The sequence below is a fragment of the Pholcus phalangioides genome, unplaced genomic scaffold, assembly GCF_987345545.1.
Source record: "Pholcus phalangioides strain wild (caught in Gottingen) unplaced genomic scaffold, Ppha-v1.0 ptg000042l_1, whole genome shotgun sequence".
Classification (NCBI taxonomy): Eukaryota; Metazoa; Arthropoda; class Arachnida; order Araneae; family Pholcidae; genus Pholcus; species Pholcus phalangioides.
Window position 1 is genome coordinate 19,392,710 of NW_028301628.1, and position 18,242 is coordinate 19,410,951.

At 32.7% G+C, this 18,242-nt stretch overlaps 1 protein-coding gene across 1 annotated transcript in view; it reads left to right on the forward strand.

The window, feature by feature from the left end:
• The first annotated feature begins 27 nt into the window (after positions 1 to 27).
• The window catches only part of LOC149064598 (bromodomain-containing protein 7-like), a 30,470-nt gene continuing 12,255 nt past the window's right edge, over positions 28 to 18,242 (forward strand). The window contains exons 1-10 of the mRNA XM_089255477.1: positions 28 to 229; positions 2,958 to 3,331; positions 3,832 to 4,043; positions 4,550 to 4,694; positions 5,630 to 5,740; positions 6,063 to 6,232; positions 8,899 to 9,028; positions 9,581 to 9,644; positions 13,558 to 13,671; positions 15,730 to 15,865. Coding sequence (XP_089111603.1) covers positions 169 to 229; positions 2,958 to 3,331; positions 3,832 to 4,043; positions 4,550 to 4,694; positions 5,630 to 5,740; positions 6,063 to 6,232; positions 8,899 to 9,028; positions 9,581 to 9,644; positions 13,558 to 13,671; positions 15,730 to 15,865 — 1,517 coding nt within the window. The 5' untranslated portion in view covers positions 28 to 168. The remainder of the gene's footprint in view (positions 230 to 2,957; positions 3,332 to 3,831; positions 4,044 to 4,549; positions 4,695 to 5,629; positions 5,741 to 6,062; positions 6,233 to 8,898; positions 9,029 to 9,580; positions 9,645 to 13,557; positions 13,672 to 15,729; positions 15,866 to 18,242) is intronic.

Sequence of the window (18,242 nt, forward strand, 5' to 3'; positions counted from 1 at the left end):
CAGTCCTCCAGACTGAGCGAGAGCCACTTTTATGAGAAGGGTAAAATTTGGACTGAACTGAACTTAACCTCGAACTCTCCTTTGTTTACGCCGGAGAGGACTAGAATCTATATTGAAAGATCCAAATTCAACTTTCGTTATACCTTTGAATCACAATCAAACATAACCATGGGTAGTAAGAAGCATAAAAAACATCACAAATCCGACAAAAGAGAATCCTCTTTCGAAGGTTGGTTAACACTTTTCGATTTATTGAATGATCAATATTATTTGATGTTTATGTTATTAAATGTAGCAAAATCTCGTGCGTGTTATTTTCGCGAATAATAACTAAAATATTTAAGCTTTATTGATACTCTACCGCAATTTTTAAATTGTTTGGCTTGTGTTAAAATTTTTATCCTAACGAAAGTGTAGCGCAAATGTGTGGGAATCCAACATTTAAGCCTCTGTATATTGATTTGTGTTTTGTGCTATGCTTTTCGAAACGTTTGTTGGACAAACGACCTTGGTGCAACCTTGATTAATTAAGGTTATTATAATGAATATTAGTTATACAGGCAGGACTGGGACTGTGTGGGAAGGGGGGAGGGAAACTGCACCTTGTGGCAAACTTACTAAGAGGGTGGCAAATTTTGCTGGAGAAACAAAAAATACTCATTAAATTATTAAATTCACACTGTAAAGATGACTTGCCCGCCCTCACAAAAATCTAGTTATGACTTTGAACACAACCCCTCCCCCACATTCTGTTGCTAGGCCCGAATAATCGCAAGTTCGAACAAACCCAGTTAATCCCCAATACATGGCGTTTTTTTTTTTTGCCAAGGTTGGCTGAACTTGGGCCTCTAATGGTTGGCCCCGCGCAAGATCAGTTTTGCAGCCCTCTTCAATATTACGAGGGAAATGTGATAGAGGGTTAGGCCCAGGGATTAACTAATTCTTGCTCTCATACCAATTTAGTAGGGGGGGGGCAGCTAAAAGTCTTGGAATTCTTGGATCCATCAGTAAAACCTTTCTGAGGAGGTTCCAGAAAACTGGGCTGTCTAAACGCACGGGCATACTGGATAGTACAGTAGTTATGGAGCTTAATGTTAAGGGGACATACGAAAACAAATACATGAAAAAAAATTTTTGAATCTTTTTTTTTTTTCTCCAAACCGAGCACAATTCAGGTTTATCGCGTGGGCAATTTACTACGTAATGAGTTGTGTACCACAGCTGGAAATGTAAGTGTGTGTGTGTACCTAACAGTCTGAGTATGTATCCAGTTGTCTGATTTTTCAGTGCTGCCATCTATATTGCAGAAGTGAAGTGTAATGACTGATTATACTTGTACTGTTTGTAAGCTTGTTCCTATCTGTGGTGAGACTTTTTAATGGGGAGATCGGCTCGCATCTGCACAGTGAAGTTGGGAACCACAAAAACAACTTTAGCTGACCACCACTGTGGCGGCGGTGGGGCTCTGTGATGCTAGTCCGTCACTATGACCAATCGACCATCACAGAGGCAGAGAGAGAGTGTGAATCAGAGTGACTGGCCCCTTCTTTTCAAGAAGGCTCATGGCACTGTTAAGACCATGCCCCCTCATGGTTGAAAATGCTCTCTCTAGGGGGGGGGGGGCGTAAGTATTGGTCTTATATTTTCCAATATTTAAAAATATAATTTTCCTTAAAAATCAATATATGAAGATGGCTAAAAATCTTAGTTTGGGGTTCTGTTAAAATTCAAAGCCCCATTCATGGATGTGAGGCAGTGAATTCACTACTACTGTTATTAAATTGATGAATTCTTCATAAATAGATCAATAGAATTTCAAGTTCTGACTTTTGAAAAGCTGTTATCATAAAATATTATGCGAAATCAATGCATGGCTGAGTTTTACTGCCCCTAATATTTTGCAGCCTGTGCGATCTCACCCTTTGCAACTGTCCAAGTCTGATCCTGGCTGTGCCAAAATAACAATATGTCACCAACACCAGTCTCTTCAGTGCATTTTTAGATGTTATTGGGTGTTCTTATTGTCCTGTCAGCAACCCTAGCAAGTAGCATCAAATAAAGAAATAGCAATAGCACTAAATACAAAAAAAAGTCACCAAACAGTGATTCAAAGCGTATTGAGAATATACCTTTAAATCCTGTTGATGGAATGTGTTTTCAGCTGTAATTGGGTTTTTGTAGTTTTGCCATCTCTGAGGTGCTAATGTGAGTCAGTCTTGTCTCCCATTTGAAAAAGTCTCGGCAAAGAGTTGACAGACCTTCAACACGAAAACAGGCATTTGCCAATTTAACTTCAAAATGTGGAATACAGATGGCAACACCATTAGAGGATGCATAACTTTAAAAATGATAAGGGGTCCTTTAACATCAAAGGTTTGATTGCAAGTAAAGCAATGCATGAATGCAAAAATTTTGTTCGACAGACTGAGTTATTGCAGATTGTTAATAATAATTACAATAATTGCCATTGTTTTCTCTCTGTAGGTCTTTTTTTCTGTTATTGAATGCATTACTAAGTTTACACAAAAATAGTTTCTCGCATAAAAGAGTGAATAATAATACACTTCTCCCAAATAATCAAGCCTTTCTTTTAACCAGTTAATCTTGTGCTATAGTGAAACCTGCCCAAGACGGATATTTTATGAGACGGAAGCCTATCTTACATAGAATCAAAATCTGTTCAATTATTGGTGCTTTGATTTGCACCTGTATAAAACAGAAATTTTGCTAAAACAATGTTATTTCAGACTTTTGACATTCTGTTTTATGCAGGTTTCACTGTATTTGTATAGTAATTTCATGTGTGGCTATCCTTTACTTTCTGTGAGGTTTCCAATTTATTTTTCCTCTGTTAATCACTTTCTGCATAATCTACTCTCAGATTGGTCAATGTTCTAATGTATTATTTTGTTGAATGGTGTTTTGTATTCCATAAGATTTTTCCCTACCTTACATAGGTGAGAGGCAAGAAAAATCACTGAAAATTGTATTAAAAGTTGCTGGTAGCAGTATCCAAGCACCAGCTCCACCAGAGTTAGCAGCTCCAGCAGCTCCTCAAGTACATCAACAGCCAGTTCCTCCTCCTGTAATTGCACCTGTCCCAGAGTTTCCAATGAAGCCACCTCTTCCTCAACCTCCTGTTCTAGAGCAAAAACCTGTAGTTGCAAGTGAGAAAGAAAAATCAAGTAGTAGCCATTCTCATGAAAAACATAAGAAGTCTAAAAAGAAGAAAAAGAAAAAGTCATCTGAGAAGGACAAAGATCGTCATGACAAGAAGCGTAAACATCATCGCCATCATCATCATCATAGAGAACACTCACATGACAGGAAGGTAACTAATGTTTATTCCATGTGTGTCTGTTGAACTGTAAAAATTTACATTTAATATCTAGGACTTAACAGGTTGAAAAAATATAACCATCAGCCAAATATTTTAGGTGCCAAACATATTTCTTTTCCAAAAAAACATCAATTTTCTTTTAAATTCTCCAGGATATAATAAATCATTCCCATGTCACATAAAATTAATGGAATTTCTGTGTTATCCTCACATTCTATTTTAATAATCGCATATAGATAAATTCAGATACCAATTTATTAATTTTCTAGTTAACTTGAGCCCAGGTTCAATTATTGAGTGAGCAATTCTTTTGTGAAGTATTATGTTAATTGGTTAGTTATAGATCTCTATCCTATATAGTCCACCAACTTTGGCTTTGCAATATACAAAATACAAACTATGCAGAGAGACTATTTAGAATGTCTATACCACTTTTAATTTCTAACCTAAAAATATTCTGTTCTGTGCCATTGCTGATTCTTGTTTTACAGGAAAAGCGGAAACGAGAACAACAAGAGCTTAGTCGCTCAGTCATGGAATCTCATGAAGATGCCAATATTTTACAAAAAACCTCGATGATGGATGCACAAGCGTCAATACCCATGGAAAAGCCTCTTCGAGGTCCTAGAACATGTACTTTGAAGAAAAAGACTAAATCTCCTCTTCAGATAATGCTGTATTACATAATGAAAAAGTTGCAGTTGTAAGATTTTTTTTTATGTTTTATGTAACGTATCGTAATTTCCTTCTTACAATCTGCAGGATATCAATTCTACTACATCCAAATTTTTCCATGTGGATCATAGGCTGCCACTAGTCCTTATGACTGCATAATTTTTATGACTCCCCCCCCCCCCCTGATGCAACCTCTTAGGGTGGCAGATCTGATCTAGTGCTGTTCATGTGTATTTTATGCTGTTTGTAATAATAATTTAGTTCAGCTGTAAATGATAGCCTTAAATTTGCTCTATAAACATACATTAATAGTATGAAAAACACAATTATACTATTAAAATGTTATTTTACTGCATTTATAAAAGCATCTTATTTTTTTTACTGTTTTACTAGCTGAGCTAACAGCATTTCTGTATTAGTTGCTTAAGAAGTTCATCCTTTTTTCACATACAGTACTTATTAATTTACAAATTAAAAATTACTGCTTTTATACTTCTCTAAATACATATGCAGGGATGCAATTTTTTTTCCCAGGAAAGATCCTCAAGACTTTTTTGCTTGGCCTGTTACAGACATTATTGCTCCTGGTTATTCTGATATAATAAAAAGTCCTATGGATTTTTCCACCATTAAGAAGAAAATTGATGATAGAGAACATGACACAGTAACCGATTTCAAGGTATACTAATAAACATATTGCCCTTACTGATTTTTCAAATTATTTTTCTTTTATAAATTAAATTCATTTCATATCATTGTAGTGAATTCTTACATTCGTATATAAACAAGTTTTGCTACATAACATTTAATGTAATGCAGTGAAACCTCACTTCAAATGATATAATGATAAATCTCTCCATAACTATATTTTTTCTTGTTTAGAAATACCTATACTCTTAATTTTTAACTGCCGCCTCTCAATATAACAGTAATCCCTCTACAACAGTGGTTTTATTTTGGTCAGCAGACTATCATTATGTCAATATTTCACTATATTTTATAGATATTGAAAAGATAAAGTTTTTGTTGGTCTAATACAAAAAAATGGGTTTATTTCATTAATGTATTTAGTTTTTTTTATTATTAAATCAGAAATGTTGTACCTCCAATGCCCTTTAGAACATTTTCCTGTAATTTTTGTTAACTTTAATATTTTAATTGATGGGTTAAAAACCTAAATCATGGTAACCACAATATAACCGCTGAATTCAGATTATAGTGATCTCGCACTTATGCATCTGTGCATGGGAACAAAGAGAAAAAACATGTAAGTGAATAGCACTATTTACCTTTATCTTTAACCAGGAGTGCAGAAAATTGTCTTATAACTGAGAGAAACATGTAAGTGAGAGGGTGCATAAGTAAAGATCATTATTAATAATTCTTCACTTGAAATGCACGTATACTAAACTTATAAAAAAAAACTTGTCTAATCTAGTCATGCTAATGAATACAGGCTTTTGAGGATGCATTACCAAGATTATATTTGTGAGGAAAAGAGATGAAAAGAAAATGATCATGGTTTTTTTTTCTCATAAGAAATACCTTGAGAGATTAATTCCCATTTACAATTGTTGTAAAAAGTTATATTTATTCAATTTATTTCTTTTTCAGAATGATATCAAATTGATGTGTGATAATGCAATGACATACAATGGTCCTGACACTATTTATTATAAATCTGCTCGTAGAATGTGGCATGCTGCTCAAAAAATTATGAGTCGAGTAAGTTTTGCATGAATTTGAGACAATGATAAAATATTCAAATATCAAAACCCATTAAAATTGACTATTGTATTTTAATCAAGTTACCATAATTTCTGGATAGAAAGCTGCTCCACGGTAATAATATACCTCAATGTTTCTTGTCTTCAAATTTCCATTTAATTGTATAAATTTCACATTTGTGATATCTGTAAATAAATTAACATCTTCCTGGTGTCATATCTTCAGAATTGCAATAGAAAAAGTTTTTATATGATAGAAGGGTTTTTTTTTTCGCTCAGTGATCTTGTATAATGTAAATACATGTCATGTTTGCTTTTAGGAGCAGTTGATTTCATTGAGGCAAACACTGCCATACTTGGCAGAGCTTACTGAAAAGGATCTTGGTATTGATGTTATAGATCAAACAGAAATTTCACTTCCTAAGACGGAAATTAGTGCTGAAATGAATTCAAGTCTTCCTGAAGCCAAAAAGACTAAAGTTGCCCCAAGGTAATTTTAGTTTGAGAATATTTTGTGAAGAGATGCACACACTACAAGATTTTCATTCACTTAATAAGAAGAAAATTTTAACCACTATTTTGGAGAATTTGTTCAAGTTTACATTTAATAAATTATTTCTTTAATTATTTAAGTAATTTTCGTAAGTTATTTATTTTATTTCAAGTTTACCCGAATCAATCTCTTGAGTAGATTTAAACTATAGCAAAAGTATTTTATTGAATTATTTATTTATTATCCAACAGCATGGCATGACATTGACTTTTTTTTTTAATTTGTAAAGAAATACTTAAGAATATACTTTTTTTTTTACTTTGTTAAGAAGTTTGTAAGACATTATCTTTAAAAGTTTCAAGATCAGAATACTTAGAAGACAAATCTGAATATACAGCTATGGTAATTCATTCTTTCAAAAAATAAGATTTTTAGCCAAGAAAACTCTATGGCAGCATTTCTCAACCTATGGTCTACAAAGATGGTGCAGGTGGTCAAGAAAGAAGACCTTCACCCTCAGGGTGACCATATTTCATCGAAAAATATGGAAAATTTCTATCTTGTATATAGGACATGGCTGACTGTCAGAAAAATAGTTTTTGACAAAATTTCATATAATTGCTAAACTTGCTGCAGGGTGGAAAAATAATGGGTTTTTCACATCGCAGTGAACAGAAAAAAAGTGTAGTTCACAAAAAAATCATGTTCATGACTAGGGTGTTAATTTAATTCTTAGGCAAAGGTTCTGGAAATTTGAATCTTTAAGTGCAGTAAAATGTGAGATATTGGGATCTGAAATACAAAATACGGAACATTGCGGATTTTCACCAGAATCATTGCACAGATTGGCTAAGTCACCGGCTATTACCTAAAATTTCTGCAAAAATCCCCAGTGGTCTGAAGTAAAGGGCATGGGAAAATTGCATTACACTGAAATGCTGTTTATCATTCCATTCAGCATGACAGATATGTGAAATAGATATTTATGTCTATCGCCATAATGATCATGATACAATTTATAATTTATGAAAATTATACGCCTTAACAATTTTAATGAAGGTATATTCAAATGAGAGCTTCATTTATAATAAAATGGTACAGTCACAAATGCAGGAATGTCCTGTAAATATGGAATATAAATTAAATTACAGGTAATATGGTCACACACCCCCCCCCATTCTGTTTGTTTGTGGTTCATCCATTGTTTCAGACATTTAACTGGTCCTTGGGTTTAGAAAGGTTGAGAAATGTTGCTCTATGGCATCTGATGTCCTCTTTTTATCTCTGATCGATTAGCTGTTTTTTACAAATATATGATAATGATACATTGTATTTTAATATTACTTATAAAATTGAAATTTAATTAGCACATAAAGAAAAATACAGAACACAAATACACATATTACATTCCAATATTAACCCAAAGGATCATACGATCCGTCCGGGGTTCATTAATTCATAATACTTGGCAACAGACTAACCAGGTAAAATACAGCACTCGTATCTTGACTTGAGTACATAAAAATTAGTATTCACTGTGCTTGTACTTTGAGAAATTGATATCATTAATTTGCAACCATAAACTTTTCATGCTCATTGAAATTTAAAATTGATCAGATCACAAAAAACATAGTCAAATATAAGATACCCAAAAAAATAAGAATAAGAAAGATAGATTGTATTCTATTTGTTACTCGAGATTTGATTGATATCATTAATTAGTAATTGTTTAAATTTTTTAATACATTTTTCAGATTTTATATCATGATTTAGATTATTATATTCTTTAGGTGCGATATATAAAAACTGTTTCTCTATTGTGGTTTTATTTGGTTTTATCACTTCGTATTGGATTTCTGTTCGTCTTACTGTTTGTTTTATTTTGAACCACGCAGAATTTTTCTGGATAAATAATATTGTTTTATAAAGGTAAAGTTTCTGAGTATTAAATCTGTAGTCATTATTGCAGTCCTGGATCATTAAAATTTTTTGGGATAAAATGTTGATTACTTTTTGCAAAAAAACTTCTAACCATGTTAACATTAATCTCATAGTCACCACCCCAAACTGTGATAGCATATTGTATAACTGGCAGTACCCAAGCAAAATAAATGAAAACAAATGTCTTTCTTAACATTTCAGTTCATGACTGTATAATGTGACTAAATGTCAGAAATTTCATGATCATTTAGGTGCAAAGAATTCACTCATGCTCTCAAACATAAATTTGCAAAGTTTCAGTAAAACAAAATTTTCAAAGGAAAAATTTTTGAGCTATAAAAAAAAGAAACACTTGTTTATTTTTATTTCCGTGTTAGTTACCATATTTGTCATGCCATAAGTAACATTCCTATATTTTTATATGTGAACATTCACTTTTATTTCTCATTTCCTACATCTAACAATTAGCATTGAAAAGAAGAATACAATCTGTTTTTCAGACTTAATTTAAAATGAAAAAAAGAGTGGATGGTATTTAAATCAGTTTCAAATACTTTTTTGGTGAAAATATTGTACATCTGTTTAGTTGTCTTTCACATAAAATGAAAGGTAACAGAAAATATGAAACAAAATGGTGAATAAAAAACATTGATTTTTAATTCATATACACTTAATTTTTTTTTTTTTTCATATTTTTTACTTAACACGATTTATTATTTCAGCTGGAATGGCATGGATTTGAATGGTACAGAGGATGATGATGATCTATCACCAGAGGATATACTTGCAGTTGCTCAAAGAGCTGCAAAAACTGCTTCCGAAAAACTTACTTTAAAGCGCCCAAACAGCACGGTCTGTATTTTTAAAAATAAAATTATGGTATAAAACACACATTGAATGAATATATATCAATTTATATGGATTTGCCAGAGATATAAATTCCATTCTTTGGGGCCTGGTACTGTGATGAATGGAAATCAAAGGTCAGACTCAAATGTTAAACCTGGCTTGACAAAAACCCTTAAAAAAATTTAATTGATTCAGTGCTTTTCTTGGCGTTTTGATGAACAGTTTCATGCACGACATATAAATAAACATTGTTCTGTTCATTTTTAAATGTTTTATGCATTTTACATAAAAAGTGAAGGTTTGAATTAAATAATGTAATCATGGATATTTATATGTTCTTATATTTAAGTACAATCTAAAAATATTAACCAAAGACTTCTAAATCTCTCTCTCAGGATTGTTTTCTGATTATGACTCGGAACTGCCTCACTATCTCTTTTCCTTGATACTTGCTGAGTTTTCATTTGTCTTTCTGATCTGGATAAAACTGATAATTTTATTTTAATCAGAAATAAATTAAGTAAACTGAATATAATAATTCTTTAAATTTTTCAGCTTGGCTTCTTACGTCAGCAAGAAAATGGTACTACAACACTGAATATCTTGCATCCAAGAGCTGGTAAGTTTTCAAACTTAAATAAAAATAAGATAGCTTTCTCTGAGCAAATCTCAGTTCTTGTTCAAATCTATTCATAGAATTGATTTAAATGAATTATTATTATTTTTAAAAACTTTGAATAATATTATTTATTGGATTGAAGAGAACACCCTTATCGTACCCGTAATGCAGTAAATACAATATGTATGTATTTTTAATAAATAAAATGTATCTCATCAAGTGATGAATATTTGATAATTATGAAGTAAAATTATGTACATTACTTTATTTTTTGAGTTATTTACTTTATTTTAAATTAATTTATTTTTGTTTTATGACAATTTCATACAAGATCATTACATAATTTTACACATTATGTTAATTGAATTTTTATTAAGCAGAAACCTGTGTTCAACAGAAAAATATCTAGGTCCCTTGCGATTCTGTTGAAGACAGGTTTTACTGTATAATGATACTCAAGGCATCATACATATTTATATAATTGAGTAATTGGGGTAAAGTTTTTTAGATTGGTTTGGAATTATAAATAGTGAACATTTCTTATCAATCAAATTATGTAGATTTGCATTAAGTTTTGAGTAAAAATACTGTGATAATGACATTCTGCAATGCGATCAGATATGTGATGCTTCTCAGCATGTAGTAGAGCATGATGCTATTTGGAACTATATTGAGTGGCCAGCTAACTGTTGTGTATATAAAATATCTCTTATAGTCGAGAATGTGCACTACCCAGTGATTTGTAGTATCATAGGCTGTGATAGTGTATGACAGGGGTTCTCAAACTGTGCACCTTGGTGCGCTTCCACATTTTTCAGGGATGCCATGGAGCGGTGACCTTGACAAAGGTTTTTCGAAAATATTTTTTGTTAAACAACTCTTGGGATCCGGTGGAGCTCGCAGATAAGCATTGAATAGGAGGAAAAGGGTGCTGGGGGCAGAAAAAGTTTGAGATCCTGTGGTTTATGGTATAGAATAATGCAGGGCTCCCACTCGTCCTACTTTACCCACTTTTTGGTAAAATGTCCTACTTTCTCGGTTTTGTTTTACTTTTCACCAAATCATATTTACAAAGTTTGTGTAATTGGTTTTAATTGAGCAGGAAATCATTGATATATTGCCAAATAATACAAATGTTGTAGATTACACTTAATGATTCTGCCAAAGCAGAAATTGTATCATTTTCAATGTTATTTGGGGGTTGTATGTAGACCATTTGGTTTATTAATTTTTCATTTTCTTAGTTTGAGGGTTCAACAACTATAGTAGTCATTAAAACTTCTGTCTGTATGGAAAAAATAATTTTGTATTTACTACTTCATGGTGTTGGACAGTAACTAGCAGTCATCATTTAAAATTATGGTACACATTTTGTGTATAGGTAAAACAATAGTTTGCATTACAAAGCAGTTGGATACATAGGCCTATTCTAGGTTTGGTGATTCTGATGCTACCCAATAGCATTCCAATAGATCTTCTGTATTTTTAGGGCATGCAGAGGCATAAACAATGTATACAATACTCAACAAAGAGCTAAAACTAAAAGTGCTTCATTTTTCAAAAATGATTACACTGGTATTGAACAGTAAAATATAAACAAATCCCTTTAAAAAAGGGATGGCAACACAGTAAACCATCCGGTTCACCTTGATTTTCGATGTAAATAAACATCGAAGCTTGTAATTTAATATTTTGCACTGTGTTTGAAAGTGGTCTTGAAGGAGCGTCATTCTTAAAAATCTTACATGTCATAATTTTCTGTACATTGTTGAAGAGAGTTGACAGATTTGACTGTGGAAGACTTCAAAAAAACAAATGTAATTTATATTGTGAGGAAAACAGAAAAGAATTATCTGTGGTTGCTAGTGCAAAAAATTGCTTTTGTAACCAAGTCATTTTTGGCATTTTGCTTTGACTTGACTCAATCTTATAGGATACTGAAATAGTACTATGAAAAAAAAAACTTTTAGGAATTTTTTTTCCTTAGGGGCCGTTCAAGTATTACGTCATCATCGATGAATGGGGGGGGGGTTCCGATTTGCTGACTTTTGATGACAAGGGGGAGGGGGGTTTGGATAATACTTGCGTCATCAACCACCCTTTATGAAAATATGAGTTGGATTCAGAGGGGCAGAGTTGATGACGAAATTTTGCTGTCGGGGGGGGGGGAGGTCAAAAATGGCTAAAAATTTGCTTACGTAATACTTGAATAACCCCTTATACTATGATAATGTTGTCTATGTTGTCTGGGGGGGGAGCGTACCCTCCCCATCCTACTTTTTAGTCCTGCTTTTCCGTACTTTTTCTGATTTTTTGAGTGGGAGCCCTGAATAATGGCATTCATTGTTCTTGTATATGTATGATGTGGAATTATTGAATGATATGAATCGTACAGTCAAAGTGATGTGAATTAGTTTGATAAAACTACATAGTGATAAAAAATATAAGGATAGGAATTTTTATGGCTAATGGTTAAATCAAACCAAATAACAAGAAATATTGATATGGAGGTAAAATGGTAGATTATGGTTTTATTAAAAAAAGAATTGTGTTGTATGTTAGAAATGTAAATAATAAAGTTAAATAAGGCCAAATAATTTTTTTCCTTTTTTGTAAGATTGTCCTGAAAAAGATCTTGCCATGTGCAGAGCAGACATTTTCATATTTGGAACTATAGTTCTGCTTTAATCAATCAAAACCCCTTGGGATGTTGCACTTTTGCTCTCTGAGTTTATATAGAAAAAAGGGAAAAATACATTTTGTATAACTGGAAAATGTCAATTTTGTCCTATATGTTATCTTCGTGAGTGAGTGATTGATAAGCTTTGTATTAACAGATGGATATCTTAGGTGGATAAAGTATGATAGGTTTTTTTTTGTTTTTTTTTTTGTGACCCACAAATTGTGGGACAAGTTAAATCTTGTTTCCTGGACAAATGTCCTGATGAGTCCATGGATTGTCAAATGAAAAATCTAGAATGAGGGGATAGAAGAGAATGTTTTGGGATTTTATTTTATAACCTTGTTAGATTGTGTTGCTGACCCTCTGCATGTGCTCCTGCTTATGAATTTTGTAATTTGTGTGTGAATTGTACTTAATATAGATTTACTAGAAGATTACAAGCAGAAAGTTGGGAAATCTTGTAAGGGGAGAGGGGAGTGAATAGGGAAGGTGTAAATGTGACATCGTTGGTGATAGCTCAAATAACTTAATCTCTTAAATAATAATAATTGTCCCTAATAATACTTTTTGCTAAAATTTTCTCATACTGGTCGGATTGGTCTCATAACTTTGAACCACAGAAATGCTGTTTGCCCCCAGGGGTGGGACAATTTATTATAATTGCAGACTCAAGTCATCATTAATTAAGGAGTTATTGATAAGCTTTGTGTTAACAGATAAAATAGAATATAGATAGAATATATTACTGTTATGAAAAGTTCATGAAGACCAGAGAGTAATATTGTTGTATAGAATTTTCACTGTATGTATAAATATTCAATATCGGTATTGTACATTCAAACAATATGCATACCCTTTGCTTAGCATATGTACCATAAAGTTGTTCTAGCAACATTATTTCTTATAAGAATCGCAATGCTCCTACCAAATGACTTTTGAAGAAACACTTGAAACAATTTGAAATTTCAAAGTCTCTACGGCATCAGTTCACATGTCTATTGAAATGGGAATTTCTGATTTCTTTGTTCATTTACTCAGCGCTAAAAAAAGTTATCACTGAGGAAACAGACATCTGTGTTTACAGAGCTTCGGACAATCATGGTTCTGCTGTATAGGTGAACGGATTGACACTCTGATAGCATTTTGATTATGTTTTGTTTTTTTTTGCAAGATAATTTTATTTGCTTATGTGAGTTTAAATTTAATTACTCAGATTTAAATTATGTGCAGGTGATTATCCACAAACAATGAAAGTAAACTTGCAGATGTTGACTGGAAAATTAAATGAAGGAAGTGGTTCTATTGTGGGATTCAATGAAGATCCAAAAAATATTGTAAAACCAGGTAATTTAACTAGGTTTCATTAACTTGAATAGTTATATAAATGATACTGAAAATTTTTGTTTTTTGTCCAGTTTTATTTGAAGTGCAATGGAATGATAATTTTTGTTTAAAATCTATATTTCTATTAAGCTTATGTACCTGGAATACCATATATACTCATGTAAAAGCTGACCCCCACCCCAATCTACGAATGAATTATTGAACAAAAAAACTTGGCATACATTAGTATACATATAAGATAGATCAGATTTTTAATATTATATTCATTGTGTTTACATGTTCCTGTATTACTTATTTTACTTAAATTTTTCAATAATTGGTTGATATTTAATAATATTACTTGTGTTTTATTTATTTTGTTTGAAACTTATATATATATATTCACATTACCTCTCAGGTGTGATAAAAACCAAATAGATTAGTATGCTGTATAAACCAGTTTTCAGTTGCCCGAGGCAGGTCCAGTCCCCATTAACTCAGATAATCATGACCCTACTGTATTTCTCTTATTTTTATTCATTTTTTTATTACTAGGTCTAGTTTGCAGATGCCTGTGACTTTTGCTTTCAAAAAATAACCTCTACATTGTATCCAGTTGCCTATACCTTGTATGAATAGTGGAGAGTGACATCACACACATCTCTATGATACATGAAATCTCAATAAAAGTGCATATTCTTTTATTTTCCCTGGGTTTCATTCATTCAATAACAGGGATTCTTAACCTTTTGTGTTCTTCAGACCCCTTTATGCCAATGAGATAAAGGCCACAGAACCCTTTACAGAATAATGTTCAGTATGAAATGAAAAAACAATAAGTATATTGTTTTATCATCCAAGCTCACAGACTACCCTGAAACTTCTCAGAGGTTTCCCAGATGGGGGAGTTTATGGACCCCTGGATAAGAACCCCTGTTCCATAATAATAAAACTTGAAAGGATGAATTTTTTGTCACTTTCTCTATACACTGTTTTCCATGTTATAATTTTGGTATATACAACATACATTCTAAAAGAAATCATGACCAATGGCATGTATGTCTTGTATAATGGCATCTATCTCTTTAAACAAATCAAGAGTATGCCTTGGGCACTTGTTTTTCCAGTGCTTTTGCGAATATTTTTTTACATTTCTATGAAACAAATATTTTTGCTGAACACAAAATCATGGGTTTTAGATATATCGATGATCTCATTACCTTTAATTTTGAAAATTTTCTGGAATTAAGTGGTGATATTTACCCGACAGACTTGACACTCAAGAGAACCAATTATGACCCCCCCCCCCTTCCTGCAAATTTCCTTGATCTTAAAAATTTATTTGTCTAATAACATTGCTTTTATTGGAATTTTTGATAAAAGAAAAGAATTCATATTTAAAGTCAATTTTCTATCTAATTTCAATTCTAATATGACTTTTTAAATGTCTTGAGTGGCAATGGTTATGCGTCTTCCTTTATGGGTTTCAAACTTCATCCACATTTTTCGACTTGCTAGTTGATGCCATGTGGCTCACAATTTGTGACATTACCATTAAAGAGTTTAATTTCAGGCAGGTTTTTACATTTTTGTTTCCTATTATTAACTTTTTGAACACACTTTTGTGGGGGTGTCCATTTAATATATTGCTACTAATGTATTTTTCGTGTTTTTCTAGTTTTTTTCAATTTTTGTATTTTCTCATATTTGCTTTTTCGACTTCCAAAGCTTGTTTTCGCAAAAACGTTGGGGGAACTGATGGTAATTCTACGCCTTTCTTTGGCTTACCATCATCAGAAACATTTTTGCTTCTTGGGACAATGTGGGAGTTCCCCCTTGAGAACGATCTCCTCATTGTTCCATTTATTTTTGTATTTTTTAATTTTCTATATATATATTTATTGTACTTTTTCTTGACAATAAATTTTTTAAGGTTGAAATGTTCTTTTTGAGAAATACAAAAATTATAACTCAAGACAGTGTTATATGAAGTTAAACTACTGAAAAAAGAAGGGAAAGGACAAAAGCAAAAATTAAATGTCCTACTCATAAAAAATATTTTATTTTGTTTCTTTATAGTGACTTATACAAATTATGGAGCTTATCATTCATATGCACCTCATTATGATTCTATGTTTTCAAACTTGAGTAAAGAAGATTCTGATCTACTTTTGTCATCATATGGTGATGATACTGGGGTACAGTATGCTGATAGGTATGAATATTCATTTAGATTTCTGTGAAAGAATTTCAATAGTGTATAAGCATTGCACCTGTTTTTTCTCAATGATCAATTTAATGAAAAGTGAATTTTATGTCTCCGTTGATATCTTTTTATGTCTTTTTTAATTTTATTCAATAGAACAATATCCACTAATCCAATTTTCCAAAGGAATCTGCAGACTTTATCTTCTATCTTATCCAGTACATCCACTTATGTCACATGTAAAAGATAACTGTAACCTCTTATCATGATCTGGGATGTGTATGCTTTCTGCTTGTGGGGCTTCGGTGATGTGTTGCTACTTTAATGGAATATGACCAAGGCCAGTGGTTCTATACCGGGGCCCTGGAATATTCCAGGGGAGCTAGGGATTAAAATCTTGCAAAGGGGGAAGCCATGGTTGCTGATAAAGGGAGGGGGGCACAAAGAAATTTGTGAAAAGAGTGACCAAAAATTTTAATTTCAAACAAAATGCATAGAATATTTTTTTTCACAATTTTTCTTCTATTTAACTAACATTAACATGAGGGGGGGGGGGAAAAGTGTTGCAGGTAATCCGGATGATTTTACTGCATACATTGTGGGGCTGACAGTAGGCCATGGCACAAACTAGAAGAGGTTTCAGCAATATTGGAGTAACTGTTAAAGGCAGGAAATTGTGTGTTGAAAGCCTTTTCCATACAAAGTGACTGCCATTAAAAAGACAAAGATTTGTCACCGTTCATTGACATTCTTTTGGATGTTGGTAGTAAATGTAATCCTAGGAGTAAAGGGGTGAAAAATTAAAGTTTGTAAATAACATTGTTTTCAAGCAATTACAGACAGACAGCCATCTAGCATAGCACAAACCTGTACTCAGCTGGACACTGAGTGGTCTGTTTGAGGGTCAGAAAATCAAATAAAGAATGATTGCTATGGAGTACTTTATGACTTTTGAGACAGGTGCCAATCCATTGCCTCTGCTGAAAAGAAATAGTGTTGTGCTATTACTGCTGGAAAAATAAAAGAAGGGAGGATGAGATACCACATATTTTTTAGGGAAATTTTTTAACCTCTCCCACTTCGTGCTCGGGCTGGCCAATATGGTCCTCAAGGCAGGATCATAAACACAAATCAATAAAAAAAAATTAGACCTTTGATTGGTTGGCAGGATATTTCCACACCTAACATAGGATCTGAGTAATCATAAAAGATGAAATTTGCCACTTGAAATTGTAAAAAATTTTACGAGTTTCATGAAAACAAGCATATAAGACTTTTTTTTTATTGCTTTTTTCTCAATTTCAATTTAAAATATCAAATAAGGAGTTATGATAAGGACACGTAAACTTATTTGGTTACTATATGCAAAATGATGAAAAAAAGTTGTACACTTTGGTTTTTTTTTTTTTTGAAATGCAATGAGAAATTAGTACTGTGACTTTGTTCAGAGCATGAACAAGTTAGTGTGGAATGTAGGGCTTGATAGTAATTTGGGGACTCTATTCATCTCAGTACTTATATGCGAAAATGCTCAGCTACGTAAAATACATATATCCTTACATGTGTGTATATGTCAAAATTCTCAAAACATAAGCTTTGAGGCTCTAAATTACTGGTTGACCTTTGTCATAGCAATCTTCATTGCATTATACGTAGTATCATTCAATATTTAAACACCTCAGTGTTTGTTTGTTAGTGAACTATTACTTAATACAGTGTAATTTTCTTTACATGTCGTTCAAGAGGCGGCATCAAAACTTAGTATAAATTCAAAAATTGCACAACTGAAACTTCTTTGAAAATCAGCCCCATCCCCATATACAGTCGTTCCCACTTAGATTGTTTTCCTGCATAGTACGACTTATTTTCATGGTCCCACAACCCCAACTAATTCTCAATAAGATTTCCTGTTAAATGCGTTTTCCCGTGCAAAACATTTTCATATAAGAGATCCACTACTAAACCAGACACGCACCTCATCCATATTCTTCTGCGAAACTTCTAACGAATTGGTACATGTTGGAATGTGTATGCATGTACAATGAACCTTCTGTGAAGTTTGTTTCTGTGTAATGCTTGTTATGTGTAGAGCTGCCATCTGCAATCAATTTTTTAAACTGAGTTTTTTCTCAGCTCATAGTGAGTGAAGTATGATGAATGAATAACTAACGTTGTAGGCCTGTTGCTATCTGCAGCGAGACTTTAATTGGGAGATCGCCTTGCATTCACACCTCGAAGTTGGGAACCACCGAAAACCAACTTCAGCCGATCACCACTGTGGCGATGGTAGGGTTTGAACCCGGATCCTCGTGACGCGAATCCATCACTATGCCCACTCGACCACTGCAGCAGCCTAAGTGAGATCTACTGCATCTCAATCGAAAGA